Source organism: Mobula hypostoma, chromosome 7, assembly GCF_963921235.1.
Source record: "Mobula hypostoma chromosome 7, sMobHyp1.1, whole genome shotgun sequence".
Lineage (NCBI taxonomy): Eukaryota > Metazoa > Chordata > Chondrichthyes > Myliobatiformes > Myliobatidae > Mobula > Mobula hypostoma.
The window spans coordinates 14,838,717-14,854,962 of NC_086103.1; the positions used below are offsets into that span (position 1 = coordinate 14,838,717).

General features: G+C 41.8%; 1 protein-coding gene across 1 annotated transcript in view; it reads right to left on the minus strand.

The window, feature by feature from the left end:
* The window catches only part of canx (calnexin), a 61,032-nt gene that overhangs the window by 14,335 nt on the left and 30,451 nt on the right, over positions 1-16,246 (minus strand). Inside the window, exons 7-12 of the mRNA XM_063053064.1 lie at positions 14,384-14,576; positions 11,599-11,788; positions 9,359-9,472; positions 8,386-8,542; positions 4,118-4,333; positions 1,709-1,828 (exon numbers count right to left, since the gene is read on the minus strand). Coding sequence (XP_062909134.1) covers positions 1,709-1,828; positions 4,118-4,333; positions 8,386-8,542; positions 9,359-9,472; positions 11,599-11,788; positions 14,384-14,576 — 990 coding nt within the window. The remainder of the gene's footprint in view (positions 1-1,708; positions 1,829-4,117; positions 4,334-8,385; positions 8,543-9,358; positions 9,473-11,598; positions 11,789-14,383; positions 14,577-16,246) is intronic.

Consider the following 16,246-nt stretch of genomic DNA (forward strand, 5'->3'; position numbering starts at 1 on the left):
AGCTTCCTGAGTACTTTCTCTGTCGTAATTGTAACTGTGCACACTTCCCTTGCCACCCTTGAGTGTCCGGTATACTGCTGATGTCTTCCTCAGTGACGACTGATGCAAAATACTCATTCAGTTCCTCCGCCATCTCCTTATCTCCCATTACAATTTGTCCAGCATCATTTTCTATCGGTCCTATATCTACTCTCACCTGTCTTTTACTCTTTATATACTTGAAAAAGCTTTTAGTATCCTCTTTAATATTATCTGCTAGCTTCCTTTCATAGTTAATCTTTTCCCTCTTAATGACCTTCTTAGTTTCCTCTTGTAAGCTTTTAAAAACTTCCCAATCCTCTATCTTCCCACTAATTTTTGCTTCCTTGTATGCCCTCTCCTTTGCTTTAACTTCTCTTGTCAACCACGGTTGCATCCTTTTTCCATTTGAAAATTTCTTTTTTTGGAATATACCTGTCTTGCACCTTCCTCACTTCTCGCATAAACTCCAGCCATTACTGATCTGCCATCCTTCCCTCCAGTGTCCCTTTCCAGTCAACTTTGGCCAGTTCCTCTCTCACACCACTGTAATTTCCTTCACTCCACTGAAATACCGACACATCGGATTTAGGCTTCTCTTTTTCAAAATTCACAGTGAACTCAATCATGTTATGATCACTGCCTCCTAAGGGTTCCTTCACCTTAATCTCTCTAATCACCTCCGGTTCATTACACAATACCCAATCCAGTACCACCGATCCCCTAGTGGGCTCAACAACAAGCTGTTCTAAAAAGCCATCTCGCAGACATTCTACAAATTCTGTCTTGAGATTCAGTGCCAACCTGATTTTCCCAATCCACTCGCATGTTAAAATCCCCCAGAATTATCATAACACCGCCCTTCTGACAAGCCTTTTCTATTTCCTGTTGTAATTTGTAGTCCACATCACTGCAGCTGTTTGGAGGCCTGTAACTAACTGCCATCAGGGTCCTTTTACCCCTGCGATTTCTTAGCTCAACCCATAAAGATTCTGCACCTTCCGATCCTATATCATCTCTTTCTAATGATTTAATATCATTTCTTACTAATAAAGCCATGCCTCCCCCTCTACCTACCTTCCTATCCTTCCGATACACCGTGTATCCTTGGACGTTCAGCTCCCAGAGATATGCATCCTTTAGCCACGTCTCAGTGATGGCCACAATATCATACCTGCCAATCTGTAGCTGTACAAGATCATCCACCTTATTCCTTATGCTGTGTGCATTTAAGTATAACACCTTAAGACCAGTATTTGGTACCTTTCGCTTTGATTTCACTGCAACTTTATTGCACTGCAACTCATCCCAATGGCTACAAATTTGCCCCATCACCTGCCTGTCTTGCCTGTCATGTTGTTCTGGATTTCCAGCATCCGTAGAATCTTGTGTTTATAATTTGTTTTTCCACTTATGAATGCTACTTATATGTGCTTGTGATGCAGCTGCACAATTTTTATTGAACCTGTGCATACATGTACTTGCGGAGATGACAAAACATTTAGATCTCTAGTTCACTGATGTCTTCAGAAGAGGTCAACCATTACTCAGTCTGCCTGACAGTAGATGCACCATTTTGGCTGATTGTTTCAGCCTCAGTACAAGAGTGGTAACTGATTTCCACAAATCAGATCAACAAAGTTTCAGAGTGCCTCCCCCCCTCCCCTTTGTGGAAGGAAGCAGTTCCTACCTTTCCCGTACAGCAGAATACAATAACCAGGAACACGGGCAAGGCAATGATCAGGATGTATATAATCCAAAGCCATGGGCGCTCTTCAGCTGCTGACATCAGCTGTCCAACTACTCCTGACTGGAAACGAAACAAAGTCCATCAGATGTCTAGATGCACATTTATACCAGTTAATCATTGCCTTCCTACATGTTATTTGTGTAACCCTAAGGGAATTAAAACAATTACACTTTTTAAACATACTTTGATATAATTTAAATTAGCTGTAAACACTTCATATTTCTATTAGTTTTTAAAAACATGATCTACTATCTGCTGAGATGAAAAGTCACTTAGTTCATTTATTGAACTAGAGACATTGCAAGTTTGATTTTTAATATGTAACTGGAAGAGATCAAAAACAAACCATCCAACACCTTTGATGCACTGTGATAAATGGTGAAATCTTTCCCCAACAATTGACTGACCAGAAGGGTAGGGATTTGTGAAGCCTGCCAGTCCTGTGAAAATGGAAGCTCAAAGTCACTCAGCTTCTATTTAAATGCCACCTTTCCTGCAGGTTCATCCAGTACATGTCTTACTGGGCATCACCACTCACCTATACTGGGTTTTAAATAAAGAATTAAATGTGACGTTGAGGGGGAAAATAGATCAGTCATGATTTAACGGTGGAACAAACTCAATTGACCGAATGGATTAATACTGTTCCTATGCCTTGGTCTTATGTTGATTTCAAATCCTTCCACAACCACCAGCTTCTTATTTTCAGTTACTTATCCTGAAAATGCGACTGAACATCTGCCTCTCAAAACCAACTTTGACTGGGATCCAGCACTTGAAATTGGGGCTGATAATCAATGATGGAAACGCTATTAGGAAACATGGTTGGTGCTCAGGACTCCCAGAGCTTTCTTCTCTACACTTCTTAGACCACACACAATGCACTGTCCCAGTTTGTCAACTAGCTTTGCACCAAATTCTGATGATGCTATCTTTCTTCCATAAAGCCTACATAAAGTAGTCCATAACAGGCAAAGTCTACCCCATCATTGAGCACATCTACAACAAGCGTTGCCACAGGAAAGCAGCATCCATCATCGGGGATCCCCCACCAACCAGGCCATGCTCTCTTCTCGCTGCTGTGTTCAGGAAGGACATATAGGAACCCCAGGACCCACACACCCAGGTTCAAGAATAATAATTATCCCTCAACCATTAGGCTCTTAAAAGATTAGAAAATAAGAGCATAAGAAATAGGAGCAGGAGTTGGCCATCTGGCCCATTGAGCCTGCTCTGCCATTCAATAAGACCACGGTCGATCTGGCCCTGGATTCATCTCCACCTACCTGCCTTTTCCCCATAATCCTCAATTCCCCCACTATGCAAAAATCTATCCAACCTTGTCCTAAAGATGTTTACTGAGGTAGCCGCCACTGTCTCATTGGGCAGAGAATTCCACAAATTCACCACTCTCTGGGAAAAGCAGTTTCTCCTCATCTCTATCCTAAATCTACACCCTCAAATTTTGATGCTACATCCCCTGGTTCTAGTCTCATCTACCAGTGGAAACAACTTTACTGCCTCTATCTTATCTATCCCTTTCATAATTTTATGTTTCTATAAGATCTCTCCCATTCTTCTAATTCCAGCAAGTACAGTCCCAGGCATCTCAATCTCTCCTCATAGTCTAAACCCCTCATCTCTAGAATCAACCTGGTGAACCGCCTCTGCACTACCTCCAAAGCCAGTATATCCTTCGTCAAGTAAGGATACCAGAACTGTATGCAGTAAACACATGCACCCAGAGGGGATAACTTTACTCACACCATCTATTGCAGGGGTTCCCTTTTTTATGCCATGGACCCTTACCATTAACTGAGGGGTCCATGGACACCAGGTTGGGAACACCTGCTCCACTGAGGGTTGTGCCCTCTGGTCCTAGTCTCCATCACAACAGGAAACATCCTCTCCACATCCAGTCTATCTAAGACTTGAATGAACTTGTGCCCCAAGTACATCCACCCACATGCAGTGTGCCCACCTCCTCACTCTTCAAGTCAACCAGGATCCATCACTTCTAAAACGAATCTATTTACAAGGATGTTGCTAGGACATGACCTGAGTTATAGGCTGAGTTTGAATAAGTAGGACTTTATTCCCTAGAGCATAGAATGAGGGGAAATTGATAGAGGTATCCAAAATTATAAGTGTAGATAGGGTAAATGTAAGCAGATTTTTTCGACTGAGGTTGGGTGAGATGAGAACTAGAGGTCACATGTTGGATGGGAGGACTATGGTGTGGGTACAGGTCAATACTAGCATATTAATAGTTCAGCATGGTGATGTGCCCAAGAGCCTGTTTTTGCACTGTAGTGCTCTATGACATTTAGTTCAAATTTATATTCTTACCTCAGCAGTACCCTCTGCTGTTTTCTTCAGACCCCAACCATCATAAGCCCACTGGTCAACCACTGCCCTGTCAGAGCAGATTATAAAATTGTCAAAGAAGATGTCAGACGTCATTGACCAGAGCTCCAAGCCAATAGCGCTGAAGGTGGTCATCTTGAATGGATGCAGATCCTCAAAGTAGTTGGGATTGGGAATCTTCTTTGGTTTCCAGATACCCTGAATCAGAAAATTAAATCCTTATGAAATTACATGTCTATTTATACAAGACCTTCAAATAGCAAAAAAAAATTGGTATGTTAGTAAAAAAAAATTACCGTCACACAAGGAGATACTTATACAAAAAAACCTATTTAATTTGGAGATATAATACAGTAACAGGCCTCTCCCAATGAGCCCACACTTCCCAATTACATCCACGTGGCCAATTATCCTACTAACCTGTATATCTCTGGAATGTGTGAGGACACCAGAGCACCCGGAGGAAACATGGTCACAGGGAGAACATACAAACTCTTTATATACAGTGGTGGAATTGAACCTGGGTCACCAGTATTGTATTAGCATTACGCTAACCACCATTTCCCTCCACAGTGCCGCCTGATCGCTGAGTTCCTCCAGATTTTTTTTTATAAATTCAGATTCCAAAATCTGCAGTCTTTTGTGTCTGACATTTTGCAGCCAGTGACAGAAACCCTGATGAAGATGTGGCAAAGGAGCAAGAAACAAAGGAAAAAGGAATTATGGAGCTTGGTGCCTTGGCCAATTTAATGGTGAAGGAACCAAGCTCAGACTCAAGAACCAAAACTATAAGAATACAGGTATTTCACTTGCAGCCAGTACAAATCCTTAGCAGAGAAACAGCTCATTAATATAAAAAAAATGGAGGAGATAAAATTTACAATAGAGGAACAAGATGAGCCAGGAATGTACTGGTAGCAAATAAAATGGGGAAGGCAGTTTTATAGCGGTGGTAGTAAAGTGACTTTTACAACTTGATAAGCTTCTACAACTCAGTGTGATATCAAGCCAGTGTATAATTCAGTTTCAGACTGTCGCCAGGAAAACCAACAGCATAACAGCAAGGAAACAAAATTTGTGATGGAGGATGGAGATCAAAATGAGTGCAAAATCTTATGAACTGTAGAATTCAGGACTAATTGTAATACCTAAACTTGTGTAACTCACTTTCTTTTTACTACTTATTCAGAAAATTAGAAGGCATGGGATCCAGGGAAGTTTGGCCAGGTGGATTCAGAATTAGCTTGCCTGCAGAAGGCAGAGGGTGGTGGTGGAGGGAGTACATTCAGATTGGAGGATTGTGACTAGTGGTGTCCCACAAGGATCTGTTCTGGGACCTCTACTTTTCGTGATTTATATTAACAACCTGGATGTGGGGGTAGAAGGGTGGGTTGGCAAGTTTGCAGACGACACAAAGGTTGGTGGTGTTGTAGATAGTGTAGAGGATTGTCAAAGATTGCAGAGAGACATTGATAGGATGCAGAAGTGGGCTGAGAAGTGGCAGATGGAGTTTATCCCGGAGAAGTGTGAGGTGGTACACTTTGGAAGGATAAGCTCCAAGGCAGAGTACAAAGTAAATGGCAGGATACTTGGTAGTGTGGAGGAGCAGAGGGATCTCGGGGTACATGTCCACAGATCCCTAAAAGTTGCCTCACAGGTGGATAGGGTAGTTAAGAAAGCTTATGGGGTGTTGGCTTTCATAAGTCGAGCGACAGAGCTTAAGAGTCACAATGTAATGATGCAGCTCTATAAAACTCTGGTTAGGCCACACTTGGAGTACTGTGTCCAGTTCTGGTCACCTTACTATAGGAAGGATGTGGAAGCATTGGAAAGGGTACAGAGGAGATTTACCAGGATGCTGCCTGGTTTAGAGAGTATGCATTATGATCAGAGATTAAGGGAGCTAGGGCTTTACTCTTTGGAGAGAAGGAGGATGAGAGGAGATGTGATAGAGGTATACAAGATATTAAGAGGAATAGATAGAGTGGACAGCCAGTGCCTCTTCCCCAGGGCACCACTGCTCAATACAAGAGGACATGGCTTTAAGGTAGGGGGTGGGAAGTTCAAGGGGAATATTAGAGGAAAGTTTTTTACTCAGAGAGTGGTTGGTGCGTGGAATGCACTGCCTGACTCAGTGGTGGAGGCAGGTACACTAGTGAAGTTTAAGAGACTACTAGACAGGTATATAGAGGAATTTAAGGTGGGGGCTTATATGGGAGGCAGGGTTTGAGGGTTGGCACAACATTGTGGGCTGAAGGGCCTGTACTGTGCTGTACTATTCTATGTTGTATGTTCTATGTACTTTGGCTCTCTACTGCATTGCAAAATCTCAAGTTACATTAAGATTGTTTCAGTGTACTGGCTCTTTGAAAACTCCATTAATCCCTTACTATCTGTTTTTTCTGTTAGTCCTGACGAAGGGTCTTGACCCGAAACGTCGACTGTACTTCTTCCTATAGATGCTGCCTGGCCTGCTGCGTTCCACCAGCATTTTGTGTATGTTGCTTGAATTTCAAGCATCTGCAGATTTTTTCGTGTTTGCGTTTTTAATCCCATTCTCAAGCTTTTCCTGTTGTATATATTGATCTGATAAACTGAAGCATTTATGGGATTTTTCACATTGCAAAAGACAGACAGGTCAGTTTCTAACCAGCCAGGGTGACTCCTCCCTACCTTCATCTGATCCCATCAGCTTACCCTCTCCCTCGGGTGGTGATTTATCCTATTAAATCATTGATACATTCACTCTAATCATGTTTGAAATTAAATATATAGATAGTAGTCGAAAACAATTCCCACTGGTAGGGTCAGGAACTACAGGACAAAGAACAAAGTTTAGAGACACGAAAACATTAGGGACATTGAAGAGACTCTTAGATGAGCACATGGATGATAGAGAAATAGAGGACTATGCAGAAGAGAAAAGATGGATTGACCTGGAAGTTAAAAGATTGGCACACGCCTGGCCGGAGGGCGCGAGCGGCGGCGGGTGGGTTCAGGTTTCCGCCGTCCTCAAGAGCACTATTTTGGTGCCAGACGTCCACCCGAGGCCCAGGTATGGAGGAGGCGGCGGGATTTATCTACCTTCACTTTCTCTGTCCACATCCCCCGCCCCGGATTGTAAAACTCCCAATATCGATGGAACGCGGTGAGGCAAAATATTAGCCATGAATTTCTGCGATGAGGGAACCAAGAGGCCACAGTCTTAGAATTAGAGGGTACCCAGTTAAACCAGAGATGAGGAGAAATCTTTTTTAGCCAGAGGGTCATGGATTTGTGGGATTTGTTGCCACATACAGCTGTGGAGGCCCAATCATTGAGGGTGTTTAAGGAGGAGATTGATAGATATCTAACTTGTCGGGGTATCAAGGGATATGGGGAAAAAGCCAGAAATTGGAACTAGATGGGAGAATAGTTTAGCTTACGGGGGAGTTGCGGAGTAGACTCGATGGGCCGAATGGCCTACTTGTGCTCCTTTGTCTTGTGATCTTGTGAACATTATGGGCCAAAGAGCCTGCTCCGTGCTGTAATTCTCTATATTCTATGCTGTAATTTGATTGGCAAAATACAAGTGACATGAAAAATTTAAAGCACTAAGTATGGAATACAGGACAAGAGTAACAGTTGTAACATTCAAAAGAAATCTTAATGAGTCGGTCCCTAGGAAGGGCTGGGTGGTGGGATTTTGCTTATATATACACCTGGTGATTTCAGGTAGATGGGGCTCATCAGCTGTGGTTGGCAGCTCATACAGAAAGAAAACGCTGATCTCAAACCTCCATTGCCTTACAGGGCTCATGGAGATGGCTTAGGGAGTAAAACCCGAGGAAAAATCTGGAGCAGAAGTCCCCAAGGCAGTCCTATATTGAGTTCAATGCTGACTGGCAACTCCTGTGATGCCACTGGTGCCAAACTGTTTGGGTCTCTGTTGCTACCTTGGATTCATCATCTGCATGGAGAGGGAAAGTCTACTGCATGGGCAACTGCTTGCTCTCCTTATCATATTGTCCCAACTTGCATATGACACCAAGGACCTAACAATCATGGTCAACCTGACCAATAGAGGACCTCTCGAACACTTACTAATAGACTGAACAGAGGGACTGGGTTCCTATGTTTTAACTGATCTGGACTGATGCCCAAAAAAGAGGTTCAACCAAAAGCGGAGTCCACGGTGATGTCAAGAACCTGTGGGAGCCCAATCAAGACTTCACAGCAAAATTTCAAGCTGTCACCCATCCTGGCATTACCTGGTAATTAGGGTTATCAATCATTGGAGCTTTCCATTTTCCCTTGTAATCTGGGTTATCGATCATCGGCAACTTCCATGTACCACACCCAGGAGCCAATTCACATTTTGGATTGGCTATTTGAGGAGCCTCCCATTCTCCATCCATTTCTTCATCCCTACAGGCAGAGGCAGAAAGGAAAGCATCAAACTCAATGTCTTCAAAAAGCAATCATAACACTGAAAAGGCCGTGTCATTAAAAAAAGTGGTCTCACAAATTAAATGACTGACTGATTTATAACAAACACAAAATATCCCTATTACACACCATCTGTTAATGGACAAACCAACACACTTCCCCCATCAGGCCACAAAACATAGGAGCAGAATTAGGCCATTCAGCCCATCAAGTCCGCTGCACCATTCCATGATGGCTGATTTTTTAAAAACCCTCCTCAACCTCATTCCCTCACCTCCCCCCCTTAACCTTTGCCACTCTTACTAATCAAGAACCTATCAAGCTCTGCTTTAAACATATCCAACAATTTGGCCTCCGCAGCCATCTGTGACAATGAACTCCAGACTCACCACCCTCTGACTGTTCCTCATCTGTTCAAAAAGAACATCCTTCTATTCTGAGGCTATGCAAGGTCCCAGACTCTCCCACTATAGGATCCCTCTCGAAACACTCCTCTTACGTTAACTCTTTAATTCCCTGAATCATTCTCATGACCCTCCTCTGAACCCTCTCCAATGCCAGTCCATCTTTTCTTAGAGAAGGGCCCCAAAACTGCTCACAATACTCAAAGTGCAGCTTGTCCAATGCCTTCTAAAGCCTCAGCAATACACTCTTGCTTTTAAGTTCTCATTCTCTTGAAATGAATGCTAAAATTTCATTTGCTTTCCTTACTATGCCCAACCCCACTCGCATAGATACTTCATGCCACAGTTGAGACACACTATTTGCAAGAGCAGGAACAAAATTAAAACATACCAGTCCTCTGGTTTTTCAGCATCAGGATCAGCAATGTACTCGGGCTCATCATCAAGCCAGCCTTCCGGCTTCACAGCACTGTCATCGGGAATCTTAGCAGGAGCATCTTCATCCCTGAAACAGCAACAAGGTCAGGAATCCCACAGTGCGCAGGAAGTCCCAGTGAACCAACAGGTGATGCCACTTATCAAAAAATTAAAAAGTCATACTATTTTGACTTTCCAGTCACAGGAAGGAGCATTTCACCTCTAACCACCCAAGAGGAACATTTGTCCTGGTATCCCATAGTCTGAGCATCAACCTGATAAATTCTCTGCAACAATGATATTGAAGAAAACCAGATATTCAATGTGATGGGAATAGGTGACAAGAATAAATAAGGTCAGATCAAGATTTTCATCCTCAGTATACAAATGTAAAGGGAAACTAAATAATTGTTACCCTGGATTAAGGCTTTTCAAATTAAGATTTTGAACAAAGGATTCTATGGAACAAGTCCACATCAGGCATTTGATAGCTCCAGGCCTGTGCTTACTGGTGTTTATAAGAATGAGGGGGGATTTCACTGACACTTATTGAATAGTGAAAAGCCAAGATAGGGTGGATGTGGAGAGGATGTCTCCTATGGTGAGTGAGTCTAGGACCAGAGCACAGCCTCCAAATAGAGGAACGTCCAGTTAGAAAATAGATGGAGGAATTTCTTTAGCCACAGGGTGATAAATCTGTGGAATTCATTGCCACGGACAGCTGTGGAGGCTAAGTCATTGGGTATATTTAAACTAGAGGTTGATAGGTTCTTGATTAATCAGGACATCAAAGATTATGGGGAGAAGGCAGGAAAATGGGGTTGAGAGGGATAATAAATCAACCATGATGGAATGGCAGAGAGACTCGATGGGTTGAATGTCTCAACAGTGATAGTTACCCAATTCAAAGATGCATGTGGCCCCTGAGAACTGCACAGTTCTGGAGGTGAAGGAAGTTATCGGGATAGGAAAAGAAGGGAGCCAACAGAGGTCAGAGCAAGTGAAGGTCAGGATAAGGCTGCATAGTACCAATGAACTTGCAATTGTGATCAGGGTTCAATTCCCACCACTAACTGTAAGGAATTTTTCCCTGTGACCACACATGGGTTTCCTCCAAGTGCTCCAGTTTCCCCACACATTCCAAAGGCATCCAGATGACAGTCAGTAAGCCGTGGGCATGCTACGTTGGTGCCAGAAGCATAGCAACACTTGCAGGCTGCCCCCAGCACATCCTTGGATTGTGTTGGTCATGATGCAAACAATGCATTTCACCATATGTTTTGACTAATAAAGCTAACCTTTAAATTTTTCTTTAATTTGAACAGAACTTAAGTAGGGAATCAGCCAACAGACAAACTGAAGTTTATGGAAGGTGGATGACAGAGTCCATCAAGACTGTAGTGGAGATGAGAATTCAGCAGTCAGCAAAAACAACTGCTTCAGTGGTAGTGGCTTTCAAGATAGAAGTGGTGTGAAAATAGCAACATCACTTAAAGTTACAAAAGTTGCAGTCAAAACAGTACGGCAAAATCTTCAAAACGCTGGAAGAAAGTAATTCAGGCAGCATCCATGACGAGGTTGACATTTCAGGCCATGTCTCTTCACCAGGAGTGAAATGAAGAGAGCAGAATAAGGTGGTAGGGAGAGGGGAAGGAGTAGGAGTACTAGCTGGCAGGTGAGGGGTGAGGTAGGTGGGTGTGGGAGAGTGGGTGAGTGTGCTGCCTAAAGGTGAAGGGTGGAAGAGCCAAAAGACCCGAGGAGTCTACTGAGAGGACATTGGACCACAAAAGAAATGGGAGGAGGAGGGACAGCAGTGGGAAGTGATGAGCAAGTGAGAAAGGGTGAGAGGAGAATCAGAATGAAGAATGGAAAAAGAGGGGGTGGGGAAGAAATTACTGGAAGCTAAGAGAAATGGATGTTCATGCCATCAGATTGGAGGCTACCTAGATGGAATACGAGATGTTGCTCCTCCAACCGGAGAGCAGCCTCATCATGGCAGTAAAGGAAGCCATGGACCGACATGTCACAATGGGGAATGGGAAGTCAAATTGAAATAGGTGGCCGCTGGGAAATCCCACCTTATCTGGGGTACAGAGTGAATGTGCTTGACAGAAGGACGAGAGCAGCAAGTTTGCAGTGGGAACCAAAAATATTACATCTCCCTAATTCTCATTGGGGGAAAGACAGTTATTACATTGCGCCTAGATGACTCACCAATCATCAGGTTTGACTGCATCAGGGTCAGAAATTTTTGGTCTCTCATCCCAGTCTTCGGGCTTCTGATCATTAGGATCTTCAATCTCTTTTGGTGGATTAATAGGTGGAGTCATGTCTTCTAGTAGGTTGCCACTGTTAACAACAGTTTGGTCAATCAGGACCTGAAACGAGTTGTCGGGGTTGAGCACTGCAAGAGGAAAAAAGAAATCTAATTTAATATTCGATGAATAACTTTTATCACACTTTAATGATGCAAATCTGGTCAAGATCTAATCAGATATCATTAAGAAATAATCAGGCTTTAGTCAAAATGTCAGGGATCAAACAGTTCTAAATTGTTCAGTTAGATGAAAGGATTTAAAAAACACTCATATCCTCACTAAAGGGTACAGGCTCTGGGCCAGTACTCGCTGGAGTTTAGAAGAATGAGGGGAACCTCAATGAAACCTATCGAATATTGAAAGGACTGGATACCGTGTGGATGTGGAAAGGATGTTTCCTACAGTGAGTAAGTCAGGGACTGGAGGGCACAGCCTCAGAATAGAGGGATGTCTATTTAGAACAGAGATGAGGAGGAATTTCTTCAATCAGAGGGTGGCTACAATACCTTGGCACCCACTTCCCAACAATGAGCTCACACTCACCATGACTTTATATTAAATTTTGTTTACTTGCATTTCCTCTTAAGTTTTAATATTTCTTTTTTTTCCAAACAATTGCATTAATATTTTGAAAAATAAGGTGAAATAAGCTTATTTTGCTGCTAACGGATGGAATTTGTGGACTTCTGAATGTTGAGGTATAATTCACAAAATAGATACGTTATCAATAACAATTTACACTACTAGTCAATGCTAGCACCTTCAGGAATCACTTTAAAACTCACTTCTGGTAATCCAAGTTTACTCAGTGAAAATGGGTCATTCCGATCAAAATCTTTTTTAAAAAAACTTTTATATCAAACCCTCTCATACCATTTGGAGATTGACCCACAAAGTCACTCCAGCAGACTCTTTATTGCTTCAGATTCTGCAGTCTCACTTCTCCTCCCCTAACTTGTCTGATTCCACCTCCCCACCTCACTAAAGTCCTTCACCCTCTCAACTTGTTAAAGAGCAGAACAGAGAGCAAATGTACAAAGCTAGGTCCACTGCAGGATGTTAAACATTCCCTTGTGATTCACCTTTAAGTCATGCAATAAAGAACATTGACAGTCCTCATTAAGGCCACTGATTTTGCACAGAAAACAAAAAGCAAATGTCAGCAAAATTACCCTGCATATGCAGCAATATGCCCCATATATTCCAAATACAATTTAGTATTGTTGGATTAGACTTTTTAAATCATCATTATCTCTGCAGTTTAACAATTTATGCCTACTAGTATACTTTACAACTACTTAGATACATGCAACTGTTTAGGATGTTTCCGAGTTGCCACAGTATGTATATATATATATGCAGTTATTTTAGGTGTTCCCTAATGGTTCAAGTCCTTTGCAAGTTCTAGAAAATTCTCCTGGTATTGTATTATTTGAAAAGGGACTATCTGATTGGTTAACTCTTATCTACGAATTTGAATGGAATGTTTCTTTCGATGGGATATAGAAAGAGCTGACCACGCAACGCCACAATCTTTGCTTCTTCTCTCCCTTCCTTCAGTGACTTGTCACTGTTTTCTCGTTTCTTTGTTCTAGTAGCACTCAATAAAATGACAAGTTTTATGTCCCTTTCTTGACTTCGAAAAGAACCTTTGATCAAAAACGACAGTATATTATTGTTTTAAGTACCCAACAGAAAAAATTCACTCACAAACTATATTTCCTTGAGATTACACATATTCCCAGATTTTTCTGTCTATTCACTGCAAAACCTTGTATTATATTGTCCCTCAGTCTCCCAAACTCCAATGTCTACAGTCCAACCTTGAGAATCTTTCATCAGAAATCACTCAATCCCAAGAATCAATTTATAAACATCTCTGAATTGCCTCCAAGTAGATCCTTCCCTAAACAGTACACCAAATAGCATCCAATACTCCAGATGTGGCCTCAAAAATCTGACGAGTCTTTGATCAAAAACGGTTATTATTCCCTCTCCACAAAACCTGCCTAACCTGCCAAGTGTTTCCAATATTGTCTGTTTCCAATCATTAGTCCCCTTTTTCCTCACGTCTAATACTATAAGTAATCAGACATCTATTGATCTCAGACTGAAATTAATTTGGCATCAGCTACTACTTAATTCCAAAGACACCATATCGAAAAATATCAGAAGAGCTACGTAAACCAGTTTGAACTGGAGGAGACAGTGTATGGATAGGCAACACTTCACATGCATATCTGTTGGGATGGTCTATTTACCATGACAGTCTGGTAGCTTCATTCATAAGTCGTTAAGAAGGGGGATGTCAGAGACAGTGTTTTTTAAAAAAAAATACATACAGAGATCACCAGGTTTCTACCAGTGCACATAACAGATAATCTCATCTAGTCCCTCAACACTACCTTTTTGGTCAAAAAGGCAGAGCCTCAAGAGATTAAGGCGAGCTAGCAAGACTCTACCCTCTCCCCGTCCATTACAAACATGTTAGGTTGGCGCCCGAAGAATGGCACTACTTCAACACCTGTTTCCACAGGACATCTTCTGTGTTGGTTATTGACACAAATGACACATTTCACTGTATGTTTCAATGTACATTTAACAAATTAAACTAATCTTTCTCTTTAGAATGCCTCAGTCATGAAGGAGCTGAGATAAACAAACGTTTGTAATAAGTATACCAAGAGTGTACAGGTGAGTCTTCTTGTCTGTATAATAGCTTTTCAGGTCCACATCAGGACGTTTTGCATGCTTTTCCTCGTACTCGCCGGTTTTCGGGTTCTTATGCCTGATGATAAAATGGAGCTTGTAATCTTCACCACACTTGTCTGGGCCAAACATGATGGTGTAAGGAGTTTTGTCATAAAATTTCTCCTAAAGACACAAACCAAATTAGAATCCATCAACATTCACAAACATTTTTAGCTTTGCTCAAAACCAGTGAAGGCAAATAGAAAATAAAGCAATTGAAGAAAACAGATTCACCATCAGGAAATAGGATGAGGTACAGAGCGAGGATGAGGTACAGAAAAAGGTTGAATGCCAAGGTTTGCAGATATAATAAGCAGAATTCAAGTGTAACTGTGCATCAAGGTACTAATGAAAAGTGAACAATGCAGGCCCTTTCCAGACTGACATTGAAGAATGGCAGAAAAATTGAAATACTGTATCTGCCTTCAGAGATAAAAACGCTTCAGAATTAGGGCCACAGAAACAGGCCCTTTGTCCCATCTAATTCATGCCAGGCTGTTATTCTGCCTACTGCCACATATCCAGTACCTGGATCATAGCCCTCCCTGCTGTCCACGTATTTATCAAAACTTCTCTTAAATGCTGAAATTGAACCCACATCCACCACTTCTGCTGGCAGCTTGTTCCACACTCTGACCATCCTCAGTTTCCCCATAAATATTTACCCTTAATCCATGACCCCTATCTAGTTCTAGTCTCACTCAAACTCAGTAGAAAAAGCCTGCTAGCATTTACCCTATCTATACCTATCAAATCACCCTTTTCCCCCTGCACACCAGAGAATAGAGCCTTAATCCTATTCAACCTTCCCCTTTAATTCAGTTGAGAGAACTGAAGCTCCAGTGTAACAAAGCAGCTCAATGAAATTAACATTTAATAAAAAATAATTAGTTCTGGAGAAAGTGCTTTTAACCCCAAGCAGTCAATGCATCCAAGAAATTTGAAGGTCTACTTATGGAGAAAGCAGAAGCACTTGTAATCATTTGAAATTTCAGACTGTAGAACTATGAGCTATATCTTGGAGGTTTAGAACAGCGATCAACTTTCAACATTCCAGAGTACAAAATATAAAGTGGGAAAGGTGACATGAGTAGAAAGGAAAATGCAGGACACCCAAATCACAGGTTTGGAAGAATCAACACGAGTCATGGAAGGGAAAACCTATTTAGGCAACAGTTAAGGACAGACCAATTGATATGGTGTAGTTGGACTTTCAGAAGGTGTTTAATATAAAGCGTCAAGAGTTATTGAACAGAGTTAGAACCAGCTAGTAAGAGCATACTGGCACAGATTAAGGCCTAATTAATGAGAGAAAATAGATAATTTTTTGTCAGAAGATTTGGACCAGTGGATGCTGAAAGTCCTAGATGTTCACAATACATAATTGTTTTTTTTCGTTTGACTGTTTTTGTTTTAAAGTGTATTTTATCTTGTGGCTGCCTGTAAGGAGACAAATCTCAAAGTTGCATAATGTATACATATTTTGATAATAAATATACTTTGAATTATTTGCTAAGGGACTATATTTAATGTATAAACAAGAGATTCTGCAAATGCTAGAAATTCAGAGCACAAAATGCTAGAGGAACTCAGCAGGTCAGGCAGCATCTGTGGAGAGGAATAAACAAAGTTTTGGGCCTTCATCAGGACTGGAAAGGAAGGGCCAGGAAGCCAGCATAATGTATGCTGATGATACAAGGAAATGTGGATAAGGAGGAGGGAGGAACAAACAGGTTAAATGATACTATGTCTTACAGAACACAATGTGGCAGAATGCAAGGTCATCGACTCTG